The sequence below is a fragment of the Orycteropus afer genome, unplaced genomic scaffold, assembly GCF_000298275.1.
Source record: "Orycteropus afer afer isolate SDZICR_OR568_19922 unplaced genomic scaffold, OryAfe1.0 scaffold00048, whole genome shotgun sequence".
Lineage (NCBI taxonomy): Eukaryota > Metazoa > Chordata > Mammalia > Tubulidentata > Orycteropodidae > Orycteropus > Orycteropus afer.
The window spans coordinates 3,927,913-3,950,018 of record NW_006921635.1 but is presented as its reverse complement, the minus strand read 5'-3'; the positions used below and the strand labels follow the sequence as shown (position 1 = coordinate 3,950,018).

At 45.2% G+C, this 22,106-nt stretch overlaps 1 protein-coding gene across 1 annotated transcript in view; it reads right to left on the bottom strand.

The window, feature by feature from the left end:
* Window positions 1-22,106, bottom strand: part of KDM2B (lysine demethylase 2B) — a 28,571-nt gene continuing 6,465 nt past the window's right edge. Inside the window, exons 3-12 of the mRNA XM_007938154.2 lie at window positions 17,399-17,542; window positions 16,294-16,380; window positions 15,875-16,135; window positions 15,563-15,676; window positions 14,860-14,898; window positions 14,073-14,752; window positions 13,145-13,308; window positions 12,889-13,050; window positions 11,813-12,031; window positions 1-182 (exon numbers count right to left, since the gene is read on the bottom strand). Of these exons, the coding sequence (XP_007936345.2) occupies window positions 1-182; window positions 11,813-12,031; window positions 12,889-13,050; window positions 13,145-13,308; window positions 14,073-14,752; window positions 14,860-14,898; window positions 15,563-15,676; window positions 15,875-16,135; window positions 16,294-16,380; window positions 17,399-17,542 (2,052 nt within the window). The remainder of the gene's footprint in view (window positions 183-11,812; window positions 12,032-12,888; window positions 13,051-13,144; window positions 13,309-14,072; window positions 14,753-14,859; window positions 14,899-15,562; window positions 15,677-15,874; window positions 16,136-16,293; window positions 16,381-17,398; window positions 17,543-22,106) is intronic.

Below are 22,106 nucleotides of genomic sequence, written 5' to 3'. Positions count from 1 at the left end.
CTAACTCAGTTTTTGTAGGAGTTTTTCTTCCACTTGCCCAAACTGGACGCTCACAGACATTTCGGCTATGAACTGCTCACAGCCTTCCTTGGTGACTTGCTTGCAGTACCTTAGGTCAATATGACAGATATTTCCACAGCGTTTGAAGAAGGACAGGCACTGATCAGTGACCTTATTGCAGTCTGCAGGGACGAGGAAACAATGTGCGGTGAGACAGAGCGGAACCCAAAGGTCCCCAGATCCCAGGTGCTCAGTGTTAGAGAACAGGACAGAGCTTGATAGCATTCAAGCCCCTGATGCCCTCAACTGCAGCTGTTTAAAGCTCTCTTCTCCAAACAGGGGTGGTCTCATTGACTGATTATAAAGGCTATGATATGCCCAAAAAGCAGTCAGATGGGTGCCAGTGAAAACCACGTTCAGTATATATATACATTTTCCCATACCTAGGTCTCCCTACCTGTCTTTTTTTTTTTTTTTTTTTTTTTAAAAACAGGACCATGACATGTGGTTTAATAGGTTGCTTTTCCACTTGATATACTGATGGTGCATATTTCTGTACATGCATCATTGTACTCTTAGTTGCAGGTAAGTCCCCTGAGAGAGTCAGTCAGAATGCTTCAGGGGCATCTCGGATCCTGTCCTCTCATCACATTTTCATTTTCTCCTGACCCCATTCCTGGATGCTCTAACTGGATCCCAAGGAGAAGGCTACTTTGCTGGAGGGGCTGCAGAGGCTCTCTACTGAGAACAGAACAGAACACAGACTCCTCCTGCGGCCCCTCACCTGTGGGCTCATTCGTCCCCTGTAGGCTTCCTTCCACTTGTACTTTTCTTCTGTTGCACTCTTAGCACTGAATCCAGTCACCTGGCTGAAATGTCAATTAGCATGCAACTGAGACCTGGAGTCACCACTCTGGGTAGGGCCAATGATTTCTAAGTTCTCCTGGATGGTATTAAGCATGAGGCCTTTGCTCATCGTCACTAGCATCAGCACTTCCATTTTCCTACTAAATGGAGCAGGAACAGAAACAGCAAGGGTGAACTGTGACAACAGGTGTGAGGCCTATGCTTTCTAAGTGTCAGCAGAGTCCCTGCAGGTCAGCAGGTGGCTGGTGTGAGAAAGTATGAGTCACGGCCCAATACCAGTCACTAATAAACTTGGTCACTTTTGTCAAATTAGCCCCTTTTAAGCCATCTCCTGAAGTCTGCACAATACCTTTGCACAGGCACTTACCCACTCTAGGGAGTGAATTTCAAAAGATGTAAATATAATGCAATCTTACAATGGCAGCAAACTCGGAACAAGTATATTGGAAAACTGAATGATATCCATACCACTGACAAATGATGACTGACAAGTTCACAGAAGTGAAAATGGAAAAGGATGCAAGACAAAAACAGATGCTCAAAAGTAACAATCCTACAACTTAACAAAAAGAAAACCTAATTTAAACCTAAATTTAAAAAATGGGCAAAAGGTTTAAACAGACATTTCACAAGAGAGGAACGAACTACAAATGGCCAACAAGCTTAACATCATTAGACATTCAAAACAAAAGCCCCCTCACTGCCATCGAGTCACTTCTGACTCACAGCGACCCCCATTGGGTTCCTGAGGCAGTAAATTTTTACGGAAGTAGATTGCCCAGTCTTCCTTACGTGGAGCAGCTGGTGGGTTTGAATTGCCAGCCTTCTGGTTAGCCTTAGGCACTATGCTACCAGAGCTCCTATTGGACGTTGTTTTTGTTGTTGTTATGCACCGTCGAGTCGGACCTGACTCATAGCGACCCCTCCTTGGGTTTCTGAGGCAGCATCACTACGGAAGTAGATTGCCTAGTCTTCCTTCTGAGGAGTGGCTGGTGGGTTTAAACCACCGGCCTTCTGGTTAGCAGTCAAGTGCCTTAGGCACTATGCTACCAGAGCTCCTATTAGACATTAGGGAAAAGCAAATCAAAACCACAATGATAGTCCTTTTCTGCCATAATGATGGCTAATATTGGCAAGGATGTGGGGAAACTGGAACCTTCATCCATTACTGGTAGGAATATAAAATGGTGCAGCCACTATGGAAAACATTTTGGTGGTTCCTCAAAAAGTTAAACACAGAATTAACACATGATCCAGCAATTCTACTTCTAGATGTATAATCTAAAGAATGGAAAGCAGGAATGCAAACAAATACTTATTCACCAATGTTCACTGAAGCACTCTTCACAAAAGCCAAGAGGAAGAAACAACCTATATGATTATCAGCAGATGAATGGATAAGCAAATTGTGTTATATACACAATGAAATACTACTTAGCCGCAAAGAGCAATAAAGTTCTCTGACTCATGCTACGACATGGATGAATTTTTGAAACATGATGCTGAATGAAATTAGTTACAGAAGGACAAATATTGTATGATCCCACTTACTTGAAATATATGGAACAGGCAAATGAGCAAAGACCTGTATTAGTGGTTTTCAGAGGTGGGAGGGAGGGGAGAGGGTGGGAGCCACCACTTAGGGGAGCAGCGAGTTTCTGCTGAGCATAATGGGAAAACGAAATGGATAATGCTGATGGTTGCAAAACATGATGAATGTAGTCAAGTCAATGAAGTATACGAGTAAAAATGGTTCAGAGGGCAAATGTTTTATTATATTTATCACAATTTTAAAAAATAAGTAACAAAGGGCCTACCTTAATCTAACTAGACCCTCAAATATTTTCCAGAATGGCTGGCCCACTATAATCTTACTGCAGAAAAATGAAGGATACTGTACAACACTACCACATAACTGGTCCAGAAAAATCAGGCCCCAAAATTCAGCACTCAATTCATTTTAAGTTCAAATATATTAGGGATTTTGCCAGTACATGGTAAAATACAGTTACTTCCATAGGTATTCGTTTCATTTTTCACTCTTCACTATGTCAATTTGGCCCCCATACTGAACAGACTTATTCCTGACATCAGTTAACCTTGGATAAGAGCTACTGTGGGGCTTCAAAAGTCCTCGCAATGCCTGACTGACCACAGTGACCACGTGACCAGACTACACTGTAGACTAGCAGGCCATATGGGTGCAGCCAGGAGTGTCCTCAAGGAAGGGAGAGCCTACATGTGGTGTAGCGAAGGTAGGAAGTTTATAAGGGCCCATAGAACCAGGCTACAGGGAAGTCTAAGGCCAAAAAGCAGAAAACTTCTTTCAGGCCCAGGGACCAAGGACTCTCCATTGTGGAGCCATCCTTTCTATCCAACATCCTTAATGAAAGGGTCTTTAGGCTCCACTTTCAGGTATTTTTGAACCAAGAGCTAGGAAGACCTCTGGCTGGGTATAAGTGAGCCTTCCAAGGCTGCCTGCAAAAGGTAACTGAAGCCAAGGCTGAGCAAGGACACCAGTCCAAAACCTAACAACACTGCATCACGTTGGTGTTTTTCCTATGAGACGACCTGGGCAGACCACCCGACCACTGTGTCTACTGCAACAGGCTCCTCCATTATCCTTCCAGGGACTCACTTCCAGGGCAAGTGGGCAGAAAGGCAAACAGAAACCTGAGGAGAACCTCCTATGAAAGCCACTGACCCCAACAGAGAGAAACAGACCCCCTGCAGGGAGAAGAGACCAACAGAACTATCTTTAACATCCACAGGTAAGATAATCTCTGGACACAAGAAACAAGAAGAGCTCACTCTATACAAACTCAGAGAACAAAATACAATTTGCAAAATTAAAAACAGTAGTCAGATTACATGAAGCTACAGCTTATAGCTACAATTTCATATGGTTTGACCTACCAAAGAAGGAACGGAAACCTCACTATATGAGGAGTATGATAAACATGGGCAGAGGAAAACCCTGAACACAGAGCAAAAAGACACCAAGGTACAAAACAGAAGAGAAAAAAATGAGAAGATCAGTCCAAAAGGAGAAACCAGAGGGGAGGAAATTAAGATAATTCAAGCAAGCTCCTCAGAACTAAAGGACACAGATCTCCAAGCTCAAAGGGCTTGTGTGAGTACTTGGCCTGATGGATACATGGACCCCCTGCAAGGCTCCTCACTGAAATCTCAGAAAACTGGAGCTAAAGAAAGCTTCCTGCCAATGTCCAAAGAGAAAATAAATTCACTAAAGGATGATTCCTTTGACTCTGGAAGGCAGAAGACAGTGGGGCAATGGCTCCCAATATCTGAAGAAATGTGGTTTCCACACTAGAATTCTACACTCTCAATTAAACATAAGGTGGAATGAACAAATGTTCAGATATACAAGGCTTAGAATATGTCACCTGCCAAAGTGAAAGAGTAAGCCATCATCTACCCCCTACTCCACCCCCACAAAATGATACTGGATCCAGGAAAGGATCTAACATAAGACCGAAGTAAAGGGAATCCCTGGCTAGTGAAGGAAGGCAAGCTCAGGATATCACTCCAATATGGGAGCAGGAGTTCCGAAGAGAAAACAGAAAGGAGGTCAGGAGGGAATCTCATACAAAAGCTGGCGAGGTACCTGGTGGTTTGTATGGAGGGGAAAGTAGTATTCAATTCTGTTGTATAGTTTACTCAGAAAATAAGCCACCAAGAGTGAGACAACATGGACTACTCTCCAAAATGGACCATATGTTAGGTCACAAAGCAATCCTCAATAAATTAAAAACATCAAAATACTACCGAGCATCTTTTCACATCACAGTTCTATAAAATCAGAAATCAACAACAGAAAAATCCAAGGAAAAAAATCAAATACATGGAAACTGAGTAACAACCTGGAGAAATAAAAATATTCCTTGAATCAAATGAGAATGAAAACATAGCATACAAAATTCTTGGAACACAGCAAAAGCACTGCCAAGAAAACAATTTATAGCAATAAACACACACATCCAAAAAAGAACAACAACAAAAAAATAACCTTAATCCAACATCTCCAACAATTATTAAAAGAACAGCACAAAAATAAATAATTATATATATGCGTTTGTGTGTATACACATACATATATATAGACCATGCTCATGGATAGAAGACTGAACACTGAAAATGTCAATATTGTCCAAAGCAATTTACAGATACAATGCAATCTTGATCTAGATTCCATCATCATTCATAAAGAGATGGAAAAACTAATCACCAACTTTATAGGCAAATAGATTCCAGATAAGCAAAGCACTACTAAAGACAAAAGAACAAAGTCGGAGGTCTCACACTCCCTGATTTCAAAACCTAATATACAGCTTGAGAGTCACAACAGACTTGTATTGGTTTAATTATGGATACATAGACCAATGGAATAGAACTGAGAAACCAGAAGTAAATCCACCCACCTATGGATAGCTTAGGAGCTCTGGTAGCATAGTGCCTAAGGCACTTGACTGCTAACAGAAGGCTGGTGGTTCAAACCCACCAGCCACTCCTTGGAAGGAAGGTTGGGCAATCTACTTCCGTAGTGATACTGCCTTGGAAACCCAAGGAGGGGTTGCGACGAGTCGGAGTCTGACTTGACGGCACATAACAAGAACAACAACATGGACAGCTTATCTTTGATAAAGGGTTGAAACCCATTAAATGGGGAAGAGACAGAGTTTTTAACAAATGATCCTAGCAAAACTGGATATCCATTTGCAAAAAAGTAAAGAGGATCCACCTCTCTTATCATACACAAAAAATAACTTGACATGGATCAAAGGCCTAAATGTAAACTCTAAAACTATAAAGATTATCAAAGAAAAAACGGGCAAATGTAGAGGCCCTAATACATGGCATAAATACACTATCAAACATAACTAAAACTGTACAAACAGCAGAAGGCAAACTACATGACTAGGACCTTCTAATATTTAAACATTTATGGACATCAAAAGACTTCACAAAAAAAGTAAAAAGAACCCGCAGACTGGGGACAAAATCTTGCCAACAACCTATCAGACATGGGGCTAATCTCTAAAGTTTATAGAAAACATCAACACCTCAACAACAAAAAGACAGACAATCCAATTTAAAAGATAGGCATAGGATGTCACCAAAGACAACATTCACGCAGCTAACAAACACATGAAGAAATGCTCATGATCATTAGCCATTAGAGAAATGCAAATCAAAACAATGAGATATTATCTCACCCTAGCATTAACAGCAAAGTTCAAAAAACAGAAACAACAAATACTGTCAAGGATGTGGAGACTTGAACCTTCATACATTGCTGGCGGGACTATAATATGGTGCAACCACTCTGGAAAGCAGTATAGTGCTTCCTTAAAAAGTTGGAAATAAAAATACTGTATGATCCAGCAATACCACTTCTAGATACATAATCCTGGAGAAGTAAGAGCCATGACATGAACACATATGCACACTCAGCTTCATCAGAGCATTATTCGCAATAGAAAAGATGGAAACAACCAAAGTGCCCATCAATAGATGAATGGATAAACTATGGTACATACACACAATAGAATACTATACAACATTAAAGAATAACGATGAAATCTGGAAAATACCTCATAACATGAATAAACCTAGAAGACATTATACTGAGTGAAACTAGTCAATCACAAAAGGACAAATATTGTGTAAGATCACTACTGTAAAAAGTCAAGAAAAGGTTTACACACAGAAAGTAACATCCTTTGATGGTTACCAGGAGTAGGAGGGTAAATCACTAACGAGAGGGTAGACAAGTATTAACTCGGGTGAAGGGAAAGGCTAACATACAATATGGGGGAGCTCAGCACAAAAGGATCAAGGCAAAGGAAGCCACTGGGAGAAGCACAAGAGGTAAAGGCAACAAAAGTTAAATACTAGTACATACATTATCCGACAGTAATAACAATAATCTGAGTGGATACACAGACATGCAAGCTAAACACAGGAAGGTGAATGGGACTATACCCATGAATGTATGTATGTATGTATGTGTGTGTGTGTGTGTGTGTGTATATATATATATATATATATATAGGTTTAACAAAAAATATTTCTACATATGTATCTATATATGTTACAATTCTATCCATGAATAAAGCAGAGCATACAGGAAGCAGAGTTATGAAACTTCTTAACCACAACCAAACACCCTGAGGGAATGAGTCACTGGGCCTGGGGGTTCAGGACTAGTCTCTGGGGACATCAAGGTCAATTGGTATAACATAGTCCACAAAGGCAATGTTCTGTAACTTACTAGTGTTTTCAGAGATCATGAAAACTAACTCCCGATGGATCAAAGACTTAAATGTGAAACCTAAAACTATAAAATTCATCAAAGAAAAAATAGAGGCAAACTTAGGGGCCCTAATTTATGGCATATGTGGGCTATCAAGCATAACCCAAAATGCACAAACAGCAGAAGATAAACTACATGATTGAGACCTTCTAAAATTAAGTTCTCATGTGCATTAAAAGACTTCTCCAAAGAGTTAAAGGAGAACCTACAGATGGGGGAAAAAGTATTTGTTAATGACATATCTGATAAGGGACTTAATTTTAAAACAGAAAACTCTTAACACCTCAATATCAAAAAAGACAATCTAATTTAAAAACGGGCAGAACACATGAATAGACACTTTACCAAAGACAATATTCAGGCAGCCAACAAACACATGAAGAAATTTTCATGATCATTAGACATTAGAGAGATACCATCTCACCCTTCATGATCATTAGACATTAGAGAGATACCATCTCACCCTAGCACTAATAGCAAAGTTCAACAAGACAGAAAATAACAAATGCTGGCGAGGATGTGAAGAGATTGGGACTCTTCATATACTGGTGGTGGGATAGTAAATGATACAATCACTGTGGGACTCGGTATGGCGATTCCTTACAAAGTTAGAAACAGAAATACCATTTGATCCAGCAATCCCATTATTAGGTATATATCCTAAAGACATGGGAGGCAGGACACGAATAGGTATATGTACACCCATGTTCATTTTCATTGCAGGGCTATCCACAATAGCAAAGAGGTGGAAACAACCTAAGTGCTCATCAACCGAGGAATGGCTAACCAAACTGTGGCACATACACACAACAGAATACTATACAACACTAAACAATAATGTAGAATCTGTGAAAAAACATGTAATGTGGATGAACTTGGAGGGCATTATGCTGAAGGAAGTAAGTCAACCATAGAAGGACAAATATTTTATTAGTCCGCTATCGTAAATCGGAAGGAAGGTTGGGCAATCCTACTTTCGTAGTGATACTGCCTGGGAAACCCAAAGAGGGGTCGCTATGAGTCGGGGCCGACTTGACACCAAACAACAACAACAACAACAACTATTGTAAAACATCAAGGAAAGGTTTATATATGGAAGGAAATTTTCTTTGTTGATTACCGGGGAGGGGAGGGAAAATGGATAGGTTTTTTTTTTTCTTCTTCTTAAATAAACATATATTGTTGTTACGTGCTGTCGAGTCGGACCCAACTCATAGCGACCCCTCCTTGGGTTTCTAAGGCAGTATCACTACAGAAGTAGATAACCCCATCTTCCTTCCAAGGAGTGGCTGATGGGTTTGAACCACCAGCCTTCTGGTTAGCAGTCAAGTGCCTCAGGCACTATGCTACCAAAGTTCCATCCAACAATCAATCAATAAGAAATATATATATATAATATATAATATATATAATATATGTATATATATATATATATATATATATACCAAAGATTATTAGTGGTTACCAGGGGTAGGAGGGAGGGGTAAAGGGGAAGCTTTTATTTACAGGGCACTGAGTATATTGCTAATGGTGGAGTATTTTGGAAAAGGATAGCAATAATGATGGCATACATGAAAAATGTCATCAATGCCCCTGAGCTATAAATGGGGAAGTTGTCATATTGGTGAATGTCTTGATGTGTATGTTTTCACCAGAATAAAACTAAAAAAAAAAAAAGAATGATCAAAAGTTGACAAATTGGAACACTGTTGCTGGCATATGTCAGATTTTTTTAAAAACAAAGTGTTCAGGAGGCTACAGAAAAAGAAAAAAAAGTTCGTGAGTGGCCATCTAAGGTGCAATTATTGGTCTCTCCTCACCCACAGTAAACAAGAGCGAAGAAAATCAAAGATGCATGGAAATAATTAGTTCAAAAGACCAATCAACCATATGAACCCCAGCCTCCACTAGTCTGAGACCAGAAGAACTAGATGGTACCCAGCTACCACTGCCAACTGTTCTGAAAGGGATCATATTAGAAGGTCCTGGATAGAGTGGAAAAAAATGTGGAACAAACTCAAAATAGTAAAAAAAGGCCAGGCTTACTGGTCTGATAGAAACTACTAGAACCCCTGGGACTATGGCCCTTAGACACCCTTCAAACCTGGAACTGAACTCACCTCCATGGCTCAACTTTTAGCCAAACAATAGACAGCCCTATAAGGTAAACAATAACACCAGGGAGGTACACACTCCTCAAAACAACTAACCATACAAAATCAAAGCAGCAACATTTGCCCAGAGATAAACTTAGAAGGCAGGAAGGATAGAAGGAAGGACAAACGGAAACAGTAAACCCAGAGAGGAAGTAGCAAGAACACTGTTACATTGTGAGGATTTCAATCATTGTCATAAAGCAAAATGGGTATGACTTATTGAATGAAAAACAATTTGATCTATAAACTTTTGTCCAAATCACAAGAAAAAGATTAAAAAAAAAAAAAAAAAAAGAAGTAAGGTAATTATTAACCCTAGGAAGCAAAAAGTAGATTTGTGCAAGAAAGGAAACATAATCATAAGACGGTGTTTGGCTCACCAATGAGCAATACTCATATGGGCATAATAAAGTTAATAATAATAATAACCAAAAACATATAACGTAATTAAAATCAGAAACATGAAGAAAAGGGGGAGGGGGGGTAAGAGTATTAAATCCTTGTGGTCTATAACAGAAAGTTCATAACCGTATGTCTAAACAGAAGAAAGAAATGAAGAACAGCAGCTTAGACTGGCTATTGGAAATGTGAAGGCAGACACTAATAAGGAAGATCTACAGATTTCAAGTGGTTGCCTCGGGGGGTGAGAATTATGGGGAATGGCAAACACAAATGGCCCTGGGCACCCATAAATATTTGTATAATGACATTCAGCCCAAATAACAAAAATAGACAACTTTGTCTCTAGCCCACATTCTTCAACCAAATTCACTTATCCTTAAAAGTGTCTGATTAGCGTCTATTTTGTGGACAGATTTATCATCTATATTATATCGATGGTAGTGAAAAAACAAAACCAAACCCAGAAGAGACTGTGTACAGAGACAGTCATGCCCTGATATACCTCACACTTAGAAAGAATGCAGATAATGTATGTGTTGGGATGAAAGAATGACCTAGATGAATTATGTGTTAGAGAAAACAAAACTTCTTAAGGCTGTTTGTACATTCTCCACAGCATGGGCTGTACTAGGGGAGGGGGAATGGTATCAGGATTGCTGCTGTACACACAAATAACAAAATTAAAACATAATAAAAGGGGTTAATACATGTCAAGTGCTTAGAGAAGGGCCTGGCACACAGTGAAGGGCTCTGGAAGGACTGGTATCACCGTTACTAAATTCTTCTACATTGGAGAAGAAGAGAGTCCATTCTGGGCATGCTGGAGAGTACTGTTGTACTAAGACTCCCCTAACACTTATCCAAAGAGTAGAACCCTCTCAATTCAAGACCACTAAGGCCTTGCGTTGGAGCTCTGGTGGTATAGTGCCTAAGGCATTTGATTGCTAACCAGAAGGCTGGCGGTTCAAACCCACCAGCCACTCCTCGGAAGCCTGGGAGACCTACTTCCGTAGAGATACTGCCTTTGAAACCCAAGGAGGGGTCGCTATGAGTCGGATTTGACTAACGGCAGTGAGTTTGGTTTGTTTTTAGGGCCTTGGGCAGATGTCACTGGTTAAACATCATTCCAACATGGCTCTCTATTCATTTGCCTGTATGGGAGGGGGACAGCCCTCTTCACCAAGACTTCACGAGGAAGGGAAGCTTCCTAGGGGCCTGGCTACAGAACGCTGCTCTACTTCCAGACCTCCCATGATGCAGTATGGTTGGCAGAGCGGTGTTACTCAGACACGAACATGGGATTCAAAAAGCAGCAATTGACTAAACACGTGAAACGTGATGAAGCACATCATGATTTAATTGTGTCAAAATGCAACTGTGCATCCTTATTACTTCTCAGTTTCCGGGAAAAAAAGGTAAGTTTCTTTCTTTGCCTTATTCAAATATCACACACCCAGTCCATACCACCCTAAGCTAGCAGAGCAGAATCAGGTCAGTCTGGGATGAAACGAGGCGGCACTGCCTCTGCCCACCTCACCACAACCCATGCCCCAAGTTCTTAATACCCTCTCCAAGCCCTCAGCAGCAGAGGGTGTGGGGATTCTAAAGAGTGTGTTAAAGGCACAAAGAGATGATGGGAGGAACTGGATTTTCTTTTTCTCTCCCAACGACAGTACTCTTGACATCAGGGCTCCGGGCACACACATAAACCACAACAATGAAGGCCTTACACCCCTTATCCCCATTCCCCCACCTGGCCATCAGGTGCCAGCTCATCCCTCACCACCTCAGAAGAGCCTTCCATGCTCCTCATTTGGGGATCAGGAACCAGGTATGTGCCCTCATACTGCCAGCACTACTTTTTGGTAGCCACCATCACAAATCCAACAAGAACTTACTTGTCTAATGTAGACCAGGCTGTGTGGCTCTGGCTTACTGGTCTCTCCTAGCACTGAACGCTGCCCAGAGCGTGCCGGCCACTCCTTTCAAATGTGTGGCCTCCAACTGCCCCTCGGATAGATGGGCAGACCGAGAAGGCAGCCCCACTCACCTGACAGGTTGATTTCTGTTAAGGAGTCTCTGGTGGTGGTGCCCACTGCCGTGAGCAGGTTGATGGACTGGTCAGTGACGTGGTTACAGTAACTGAGGTGCAGCTTAGAGAGCAGGGGCATGTGGCGGATGATGAGCCGCAGAGAGGCATCTGTGATGTCCAGGCCTGCGAGGCGCAGCTCCACAATGTTGCGGAGCTTGCTCCGATTGTCCATCTGACCTGGTAGCACAGGAAGGGGAGGAGCAACAAGTCATCCCGACCAGGGAGATGTGCTTAGGTGGACATGACCTGCAAGAGGTCTCCCAGCCAGATAGAACACCTGAATTCTGTTTAGCCATAAAGTGTTCCCAGAAATCTGAATTAATTCCAACCTTTAAAAAACAGAAGATTTTTAGGTTTCCTGAGTCTCTGAGTGGAACTAGTGGCTAATGTGTTCAGCAGCTAATCACCTCAAGGTGCCTTGGAAGAAAGGCCTAGAGATTTACTTCCCAAAGGTCTTACCCACTGAAATGCTACAGAGCACAGTTCTACTCTTGACACACAGGGGGTTACCACTAGTGGGAGTCAACTCAGTGGCAACTGGTAGTCTCTTAAAAAATCCTAAGAATGAGAAACAATGAGCCCACATTCCACCCAGTGGGCCAGTGGGAGAAGACATGGCCTGGTGTCTCCTGGTCAATCTTGCTCACACATTGAAGCTGCTGGTGCAGAGTGATGGTCCTAGCAACTTGGCTTAGGAGGGCCACGACATCCTATGAGTCAGCCCAGCCATGGTGACTTCAGAGCCTCAAAGCCAGCAGAGGACAAGTTGACCGAGTGCCTGGTGCATGTGGAGCCTCCAGGAGTGGGATCCCAGAGTAGCCAAAGAAGTCTGCATTCCCTCCTAACAAATCCCCCAGAGCCTGAGCCTCACCAAACATAGCAGCCTGCATACAGCCCTGGGTCCTTGAGAGAAGGGACTTATTAAGGAAGGCTGGAGGACGCAAGCACCAGATGGGGTCTGTAGGCAGATCAAACCTCACCACTTGGCCACACCTTCTCACATGACCCTGGGCCTGCCCTGGCTGGGAACTCACCTGGCCTGTTATCTGTGGGAGGGGACAAAAGGTCTCGCATCTGGGCATCCTTGAGTCCTTCCACCCACTGCACATCCAGGGTCCGGAGCAGTGGACAGCTGGAGCTGCAGAGGGCTGAGACTGCAATCCACGAGCACCCAGACAGCACCAGGTCTCGGAGCCCTGGGTGACGGGGGCGGGAGCACAGGTCAGGCACCGTCCCTGGGCCCTGGCCTCACCCCTGCACAGCCCATTTGAGGTTCAGCCTAGAGCTCACCAGGAAGCCGGTTGATGAGCCAACTCAGCTGCTTCTTGGAGATGTTGGTCCAGCTGAGGTCCAGGGAAACAGGCTGGCGCCGGATGATGCCGCTCAGCATCAGGGGTGTGATGGACTTGCAGTGGTTCAGGTCGATGCGGGTCCACAACCGCTTATCGCAGCACCTGGGCCGGCCAGAGGGGGCTATCAGGCATGGGGCACAGGAGCCCCCACATGGCTGCAACTCCCCCACACACCAAGCTAAGCCCTCTGACCCCTTCTCTTGCCACCACAGGTCCCCATGGAGGGAGCAGTCAAGTTCCTATTAAGTTGTACTGTATGCTCACCAGGCTTCTATGTGGGGTACTGTAAAAACACCTCATGAGGCAGGGATCACCCCAGTTCACAGATGAGGTTAAGTAGCCTTGCCAAGGCCAGAAAGCTAATAAATATTAAAGCTGGGATTAACCTGTTGTTATGTGCTGTCGAGTCGGACCAAACTCATAGCGAGGGTAGATTTCCGAGGCAGTATCACTACGGAAGTAGACTGCCCAACCTTCCTTCCAAGGAGTGGCTGGTGGGTTTGAACCACCGGCCTTCTGGTTAGCAGTCAAGTGCCTTAGGCACTATGCTACCAGAGCTCCTGGGATTAACCTAACCCTGGCTAACTCTGTCACACTGGGCACATCTGGGCCTTACTGTACCTTCCAAGGAACCAAGTCAAGAAAGGCCAAGTAAGCATCCATCTTCTACCAAGATGTGGCCACCTGGAGCTCTTTGTGGAGGATAATAAAGGTGCCATGAGGCCAGTGGAGGCCACAAGTGACACATTATGTCTGCCACGGCTACGAGAGTGACATGGGGACACATGCCATACAGGCTAAGCTTTGGACCCAGAGCCTTGACCTGGGCCTACCTAGTGCATGAGCACCGCTGGTACCCTGCTTACCAGCGGTTCCAGGTCCTACAGACCCGCATGCAGACACACAGGTCTGGGTGGCTGAGGTAGCTGAAGACGGCCATCCACACCTCCCTGTGCATGACGTGGGCAGCCCCGTCATCCAGGGGCAGTGAATCGGGAGGGGGGCTGATGGGGGGCGGCCGGATCACATGTCGTTCCATCTGGATGCACTTGGGAGGCGACACAGAGGGCGGGGGCCGGGAGATGACTCGGGGTGGGCTCCGCAGGCCTGGGCCCAGCTGGTGTCGCAGCTCCCGGGGTGTGCCGTTGAGGCCCTTGCTGAAGCGGTGGGGGCGCTCACAGAAACTCAGGGGCCGCTTGGGCTCTTCATTCTCACTCTCGGGCTCAGATTTGATGGGCTGGTGGTTCTCATTGGCCAGGCTGCTCTCTGTCTTCTGGATCTCCTGGTTGAGCTCCTTGCTCAGCTCCTTGCTCAGCTCCTTGTTGGGAAGCCGTCGTTTCCGACGCATCTTCACCTTCTTCTTCTCCTCAGGGCCCTCCGCACCTTCGGTGCTAGGCCCAGCCGTGGGTGAGCTGGAGCGCGAGTGGTCACTCTCCCTGGACTTGGGGGGTGCCTCGGGCAGGTCATCCTCGGGCTCCTGCTTAAAGCGCCGGAGCGGCTTGTTGGCCAGAGCCATCCGGTCCTCTGCGTTCTTCCAGGACCGCCGCTGTGGGAAGAGATGGGGGGTGAGACCCATAGGCTCAGGGCTGTACCCACCCCAGGGCCTCCTAATCCCTCTGCATAGGACCCAAGGCAAGGAGGGGAGGATAGTACCTTTTTCCTGAAAAGCTTATCTTCTTTGCCAGGTTTTAGCTGTCACAGGAAAGAAAGGACGCAGAGCTTGCTCCCAGGGTTCATGGAGTCTGGTCCCCTCTACACCCAACCAACCATTGAGTCCACAGGCTCTATAGGACTGGCAGGAGGAAAGCCCTCTCCATAGAGCCTCTCTCCCTCACATCTGACTGACAGATGAGGGCTGCATGCTGGTTTCAAGGAAGAAGATGGAAGTTGGAGTATGGCTGAACTAGTAGTAGTCCCCATCCCACCAACCTCCCGCCCCAGCAGACCCAAAGCTCGGAGGCTCCCATTTCCATTACACTTGGCTCTAGAGCTGCTTCCAGAGCCTTCAGGCATTCCCAGCCAAACTGTAATGGCTGGACTACTGGGAGAAGAAACTCTAGGCGCCACCTGGTGGCAGATGATGGGAAGGACTGGTGGGCAGAACAGGGCTGGCCAGGTCCTGAGGTGCCCTGATCACAAGGGTTCCCATGATCCCTACCAACCCAGCACCTATCACACAGAGCTTCCCAGTCCTCATACCACAGCCAGCCTCAGAGAGCTCGGCCCGAAGCTTGGGAGCCCTTGGTGAATAGGTGCCTCAGGAGATTCTGCCGCAAGGGGTTCATGGCCCAATGACGGGCACAGCCCAGGACTCATGAGTTCCCAGGGCTCAGGAGGGTGGGGCATGTGGGAGCACCTGCTGCTGGAAGTAAGTGAGACTGGATCTCCACCAGGGGCTGAGGCTGCTGCCTAGAGGGGGCCTCGGCGAGAGGTGAGAGGAGGAACCGGGGGACGTTGGAAGCGTCGACGCCTAAAGGGGGTGGGAAGAGGAGTGACTCGCTGATTGCTCCTACCTGTCATCTGGGCCAGGCTCTCGGGGTATATGTGATCTGCTCAAGGTAGTGTGAGGCCAGGATCCCGAGTTCTGCCCACTGCCACCCTACCACCCCCCCTGTACCCTGGGACCAGCAAAGCCACCCCCTCCCCCCTGCACTCCCCAAATCCGTACTCGCTTGCGTCCACTCAGCTCCTGGGGCTTCTCATATTTCCGCTTCCTCCTCAGGTGCACGTCATCAGACTTTCGGCGCAGGATGCCATCCGGGGGCACCTTCTTGGGGTGCTCGTCCGACCTGCGCCGGGGTGCCTCCTCACACTCACTCCTTCGCTTGGCAGGCTCCTGCCCTTCTCTGTTGTCCCGGTTTATCTTCTGCTCCTTGAGCAGGGAGCCCGGCAGGTTTGAGGCATATTTAAAGCCAGGGCCACGCTTTTGCTTGTAGGCCAAAAAGAGAGAAGGAACAAACCAACTGTATATCTTTGGACCTGCCCTCCACCCCACAGCCCGAGTCTGCTGCTCTCACCAGGCTGATAGCCTGGATCAGGCCAGGGCCTGCCTCCCACTGACCCTGGAAGCTAGAGCCCGGCACTCACTTTCCCGGTCTTGCCAGCGTGGTTACACTTTGGACACTCCCAGCAGTTTGGAAGCTCATCATTTACCACACCCTCTGATTCCTTAATCTGCAAAGGACACACAGGAGTCAGCAAGCTAGCAGGGTGGTGAGGGAGCCTTGACTTAGCAGTCATATGGGTCTCTGAGATCCCATCAGCTAGACGTGGCTACACCCCCTCCCAAATGCTATGTCCATGCCACTTTTGGCCAAAAAAACCAAACTAAACCAGAGTGGTATAGAGCTTGGCCAGACGAGGGACTGACTCAAGTCAGACTGGGGTTCAAACCCTGATTTTGATCTCACTTGCTATGCGATCCTGGGCAAAGCCCCTTGCCTTTGGGCACCCACCTCACTGAGGCTTTGTAAGGACAGGGTTGGGCGCTCAGCAAATCTTCAGAACACTGCTCGGTCAGACACAGAGATCAGTGTGAGCACACCCACCCTGACTCTCTAAGGCATGCAGATCCACACTGGCTTGGACATCTGGAAGATGGCCAGGTATAATGCTATGTTCCTGGGTTAGAAGGCTAGCCTAGAGAGTCCCATCCCCAAAAGGTGGAACCCACTACCTAGGACAGGCAGGCCCAGCCCAGAGATCACTAGAAGGAAGTAGGAAAGGGAACTTTGGCGGGGGCACACCAAAGGAACAGGTCCCCAGTGCAAACGAATAAGACTATAGCCACCTGTTGTTTCAGGAGCTGCCCTTCCCTGACCCAGGCACCTGTCCTCCCAGAGGCCTGAAGGCAGGACTCCGGAGAGCAGCCCAGCCACCTGAGGCTCTCCTCTGGCCCAGTTCTCTAGTGCAAGACAAAGCATTCTGTCTTTGGACACTCTGCAGTTGAGACGTCGGCAGGTGGATATGTACACATGTTCATTCCCTCAAAGACTTGGGTAGAACCTTTGAGCTACTCCAGACCCTTCTCACCCTGGGCTCATCACCTGACACGGAATCCCCCAGACTCAGGAGACGTCCTAGAATTCACCAAGCTTTCTGAACTCACCACCCCATCCCCAGCAGTTCCCAGGTCTAGCTCCTAAGCCCCCTCCCACCATCAGCACCACCAGAACCCCCCAGGGGCACTCACCTTAAGGCATCCTGGGTGGATGATTTCATTGCAGATGGAGCACTCCATGAGCATGAGGTTAAACTTGCCTTCTTCCTCTTCCACTGTGTCTTCCTTCCCAGCCTCGCCACACACAAGGCACACGGCAGTGTGGGGCAGCACGGGCTGCAGGACAGGGGGCAGAGTCAACATGTGGCAGGAACAGTCCCACTCAGAGTGCAGGTCCAGGGGGCAAGCTGTTCTCCTCAGGTCTGCCAGAGAAATAGCTGAGGTATCACATACCTACCCATCCTTCTACCCACCCACTCACTCACGTCTATCCTGGGCTACCAGGCTCTATATTCCAGTGCTAAGGTACAGCCATGAACTAGTCAGACTCAAATCTCTGTCCTGAGTGTGCACTTTAGTGCAGAGAGACAGACCAAGAACAGCACACCAACTCCTGGTGTCATACCACTGTATGTGGGATGATGGTAAGGGTCATGGAGGGCCAGGGCGAGAGGTAGAGGGAGATTCACTGTGACCAGGTAAGAGAATGAACACCTCCTTCAGGGGACATGGGAGGAGGCAGGTGTGAAGTGGGCCCAGATCCAATAGGGCTGCACCTCAGAGGAGACTCCCTAAACCAGTAATTGTCAAGGTATAGTCCATGGGCCCTGGGATCCCCAAGACCTTTTCAGGGAGGTCAGTAAGGCTGAAACGATCTCCAGAATAACAAAGACATCTTTGCATTTCCCACCATGTATAGAAACCTGCACTGCTGCCTCAGAGCTGCACATTGTGGCATCTCAGCATGACCCGAGGCTGTGGTACCAACCTGAGTAGTCATCACTAGACTACTGCTACATGCACAAAAAGCTGCACTTCATTTAAGAATGTCTTTGATTAAACACTAAAAAATACTGTTTATTAAAATATCAACCCTTGAGCACAGCCTTCTGACCACTCTGTGCAGCCACTGTCATCAAAGAGCATCATTTTAACTCAGAAGAATGACTGACACAAAAACCATGATACGCAAACAAAGAATTCCCATCTGACCTAGCAATTCCACTCCCAGGTATATACCCAAGAGAACTGAAAGCAGGAAGGCAAATGGATACTAGTACAACAATGTTCACTGTAACACTACTGACAAGAGCCATCAATAAGTGAATGGATAAACAAACTGTGTATCCATACAACGGAGTTTAGTTCAGCCACAAAGAGAAATGAAGTTCTGATACATGCTACAATATGAAAACATTATATTGACTGAAGATAGTCAGACATAAAAGGACAAATATTTTACGATCCCATTTACATAAAACATGTAGAACAAGCAAATGCCTAGAGGCCAAAGTTTATTAGTGGTTACAAGGGATGGGAGGAGGAAATGGAGAGGTACTGCTTACAGGATACTGAGTTTCTGTTAAGGATGATGAGAAAACTAGGAAATGGAGAGTCGGGATGGTTGCACCAACAGTGAGTATGATTAATGTCACTGAACTGTACGTGTAAAAATGGTTGAAAGGGCAAATGTTTTGCTACATATATTTCACCACAATAAAATTGTTTTTAAAAGTTCAAGTTCCAACTGTTAGATAGGTAGAGTGATGTGAGTGAAGAAAGGGCAATGTACCAAATGTGAGTGATCAACATGGTGGCACTGAGGAAGAGTATAAGACATAGAGAGGTACAGACAACAAAGATGAACCCTTTTGCACATACAGTACTGCGCTGTCAGTGAAGGCAAACACGGGTATATGAGTGGATAGATGGGTGGACAAACTGAGATATTAGGTATGTTTATGAAGTGGGGAGTGTACCCAAGACCACGTATAGGGTTGGCAGACAATGGTCCGAGAAGTACATTTGTATGATCTGTAAGAATTCCGAGGTGTACAGTAGAGCTGACAAGAGACAAGGTTGTAGTCACTTCTTGGTCACAGCCAGCTACCCAGAGGGACCGAGTAGTTGAAACTGTGGGCTCGGGACCATAATCACAGGAGACTTCAAACTCAACTGGCATAACACACTACACAAAACACTGCTCTACCTCCCACTTTGGTGAGTAGCGACTGGGATCTTAAAAGCTTTTAAGCAGCCATCCAGATGCAACAATGGGTCTCTCCTCATCCAGAGCAAAGAATGAAGAAAACCAAAGATTCATAGAAACAATTAGTCCTCGCAACTGGTACACTATGCGATCTGCAGCCCATACAACTATGAGACCAGAAGAACTAGATGGTGCTCAGCTACCACGGTCAACCACTCGGAGAGGGATCTATGTAGGAGATCCTGGATAGACAAGGAGAACAATGTGGAACAAAACTCAAAATCATTTGGGGGGAAAAAAAAAGAGGGACCCAGTTTCCTGTCTGACAGAGCCTGGTGGAACCCCTGAGACTATGGCCCCTAGCTGCCCTTCAGGTTTGGAACTGAACCCATACCACCTGTGGCTTCCAGACAAACAAGACAGGCATATGAGTTGAACATTTACTTGAGGCAGAAACACTCCTTGGAGAGATCAATCATAGGAGAAAGAAGGGCTATTTATGCAAAGGGAGACAACTCAGGGGGCAGGAGGGCATGGAGGGATGGATACAGGGAAGACGTAACTAGCGGGAGGAAGTGAGAGGGGAGCTCTTGCATTGGGGTAAATTGTAGTCAATGTCATGAAACAAAGTATACGTGAACTGTTGTATGGAAAGTGAATTTGCTCTGTAAATTTTCACCCAAATCACATTAAAAAAATAAATGAATAAAAATAAAAAAAGATTATAACATGAAAAAAAGAAAAAGTTCAAGTTCCATAAGGTGAAAACAAAAACCACCCATAGTTATAAAAACCTGAGTACTGGGTAGACATTTTCTCAAAAATGAAAGAAGCCACCCTGTCACTTTTACAAAAATAACTAACAACATTTGCTGCAAATGATAAAATTCAAGTTTTCAAAGGCGAATTAGAATCTGAAAAACTTACATTAGCCAACTGGACAGCTTCCCAATTCTTACAGACTTTTCTGATGAGATTGATGAAGAAATTAACAAATGTGATTTTTCTGATGTAATATTTTACGTGCCAATATTTGAAAAGTCTGCCTATATTTGTGTGAACGAATATACCCACTCCTCACTTGTCAACATGGTTAGGTTCCAAAGACCAGGTCATTATGCGGAAATAGGTATTATGCAAAAATGGAGGATGACCACATCAGATCACAAAACGGAAGATGACTAACATTATTACACAACAGCCAAATCACATCATTACAAAACTGCCAAACCACTGAGAATTACAACCTAGCCAAGTTGACACCTAACTTAACCACAGAGCCAGTATTATTCTTGCCTTGCACCTTGGCGGTTGTTATAGCCAAATGTACATCATTAATGCTCAAAATAGTTGGCATAGTAGATTTTCTACTATTGTTATAAATGCAAAACGTTAGATAATGAAACAGTTGATAAGGAGTAGCTGTATTTTCCAAATGACCAATACACGAGTTACAAAATTATGCACGAGTAAATGAAGTATTCAAAGGGCAAAAAAGATGAGAGTGGATTTTAATGTAACAAAGTATGGACATTTCAGTGATACAGTTTCAGATTCTACATTGAAACTAACCTTTAACAAATTGCTACCTGTTGAGTTCTGGTGAAGTAGCAAAGAATATCCACAATTATCTGAGAAGGCTACTAAAATATTTCTCCTTTTCCCAACTAACATCATTCTTCTTACTAATTTTTTTTGGAAAATAGAACTGGTTTTCATAAAAACAAATCATTCACGTTAATATATAATGGATTTATTTATTTTAAAATAAACTAAAAATACCTCATATTTCTCAGTTTTAATTTCTAAAATAGTAAATACCAAAAAATAAAACCCACATAAAAAAGTTCTTTGGGGTCCTCCTAAGTTTTAAAAGCATAAAGGGGTCCCGAGGCCACAGGTTTGAGAACTGATGCACTAGACCTTAAGTCCCTTGAGGGCAGGGACCACATTAGACTTCTCTTTCACCCCACCCTCAGCAGATACCCTGCCTCCCAGCACCTACTACAGTCACCAGTAAGACATGACAACCTACTTCCAAGAAAAAACAGCCAATGTAAACCCTATGGATCACAACTGTCTGATCCAACCAACACACATGGGGTTCCCTGACGGCAGCTAAACAGACTGAGCACACACTAAATTTTTGTTAAACTGCTTTAACAGAACTTCAAACACACTTGGGTACCGATTCTACCGGTAAGTGGAAAAGTCTTCATGAAATAGCACAGAACTTAATTTAAATAAACAGAACACTAGAGAGTCTCATCCATTCAGCAGATATCTAATGAACATCTACTATATGATAAAAGGTACCAGCGGGGACAAAGCAACGAGAAGAACAGCTGTGCCCCTCAAGGTATTTGGGGAGACGGAGGCAGAACTCACTAAAAGCCAAGAAAACATGGAAGTATCATAGTGAAGCGTCAGGAGAATCAGAAGATGCAGAGCCTGATTCCTGGAGGACTCAGACGCTTCTTGGCCCACAGAGTGAGAAAGCTGAATGTCTGCAAGCAGGAGGCTTGCTGGCAGAGTGAAACGGGTGCTTCTCTGGTACTGGTGCTGCTAAAAGAGCTTTGTAACACTTGGCTCTTACAGAGACAGAGAAACGGACAATGGGAAGGCAGAAAAGACCTGCAAGAGTAGAGACCAACATTGCTTGGTCACAGCCAGCTACCCAGAGGGACCGAG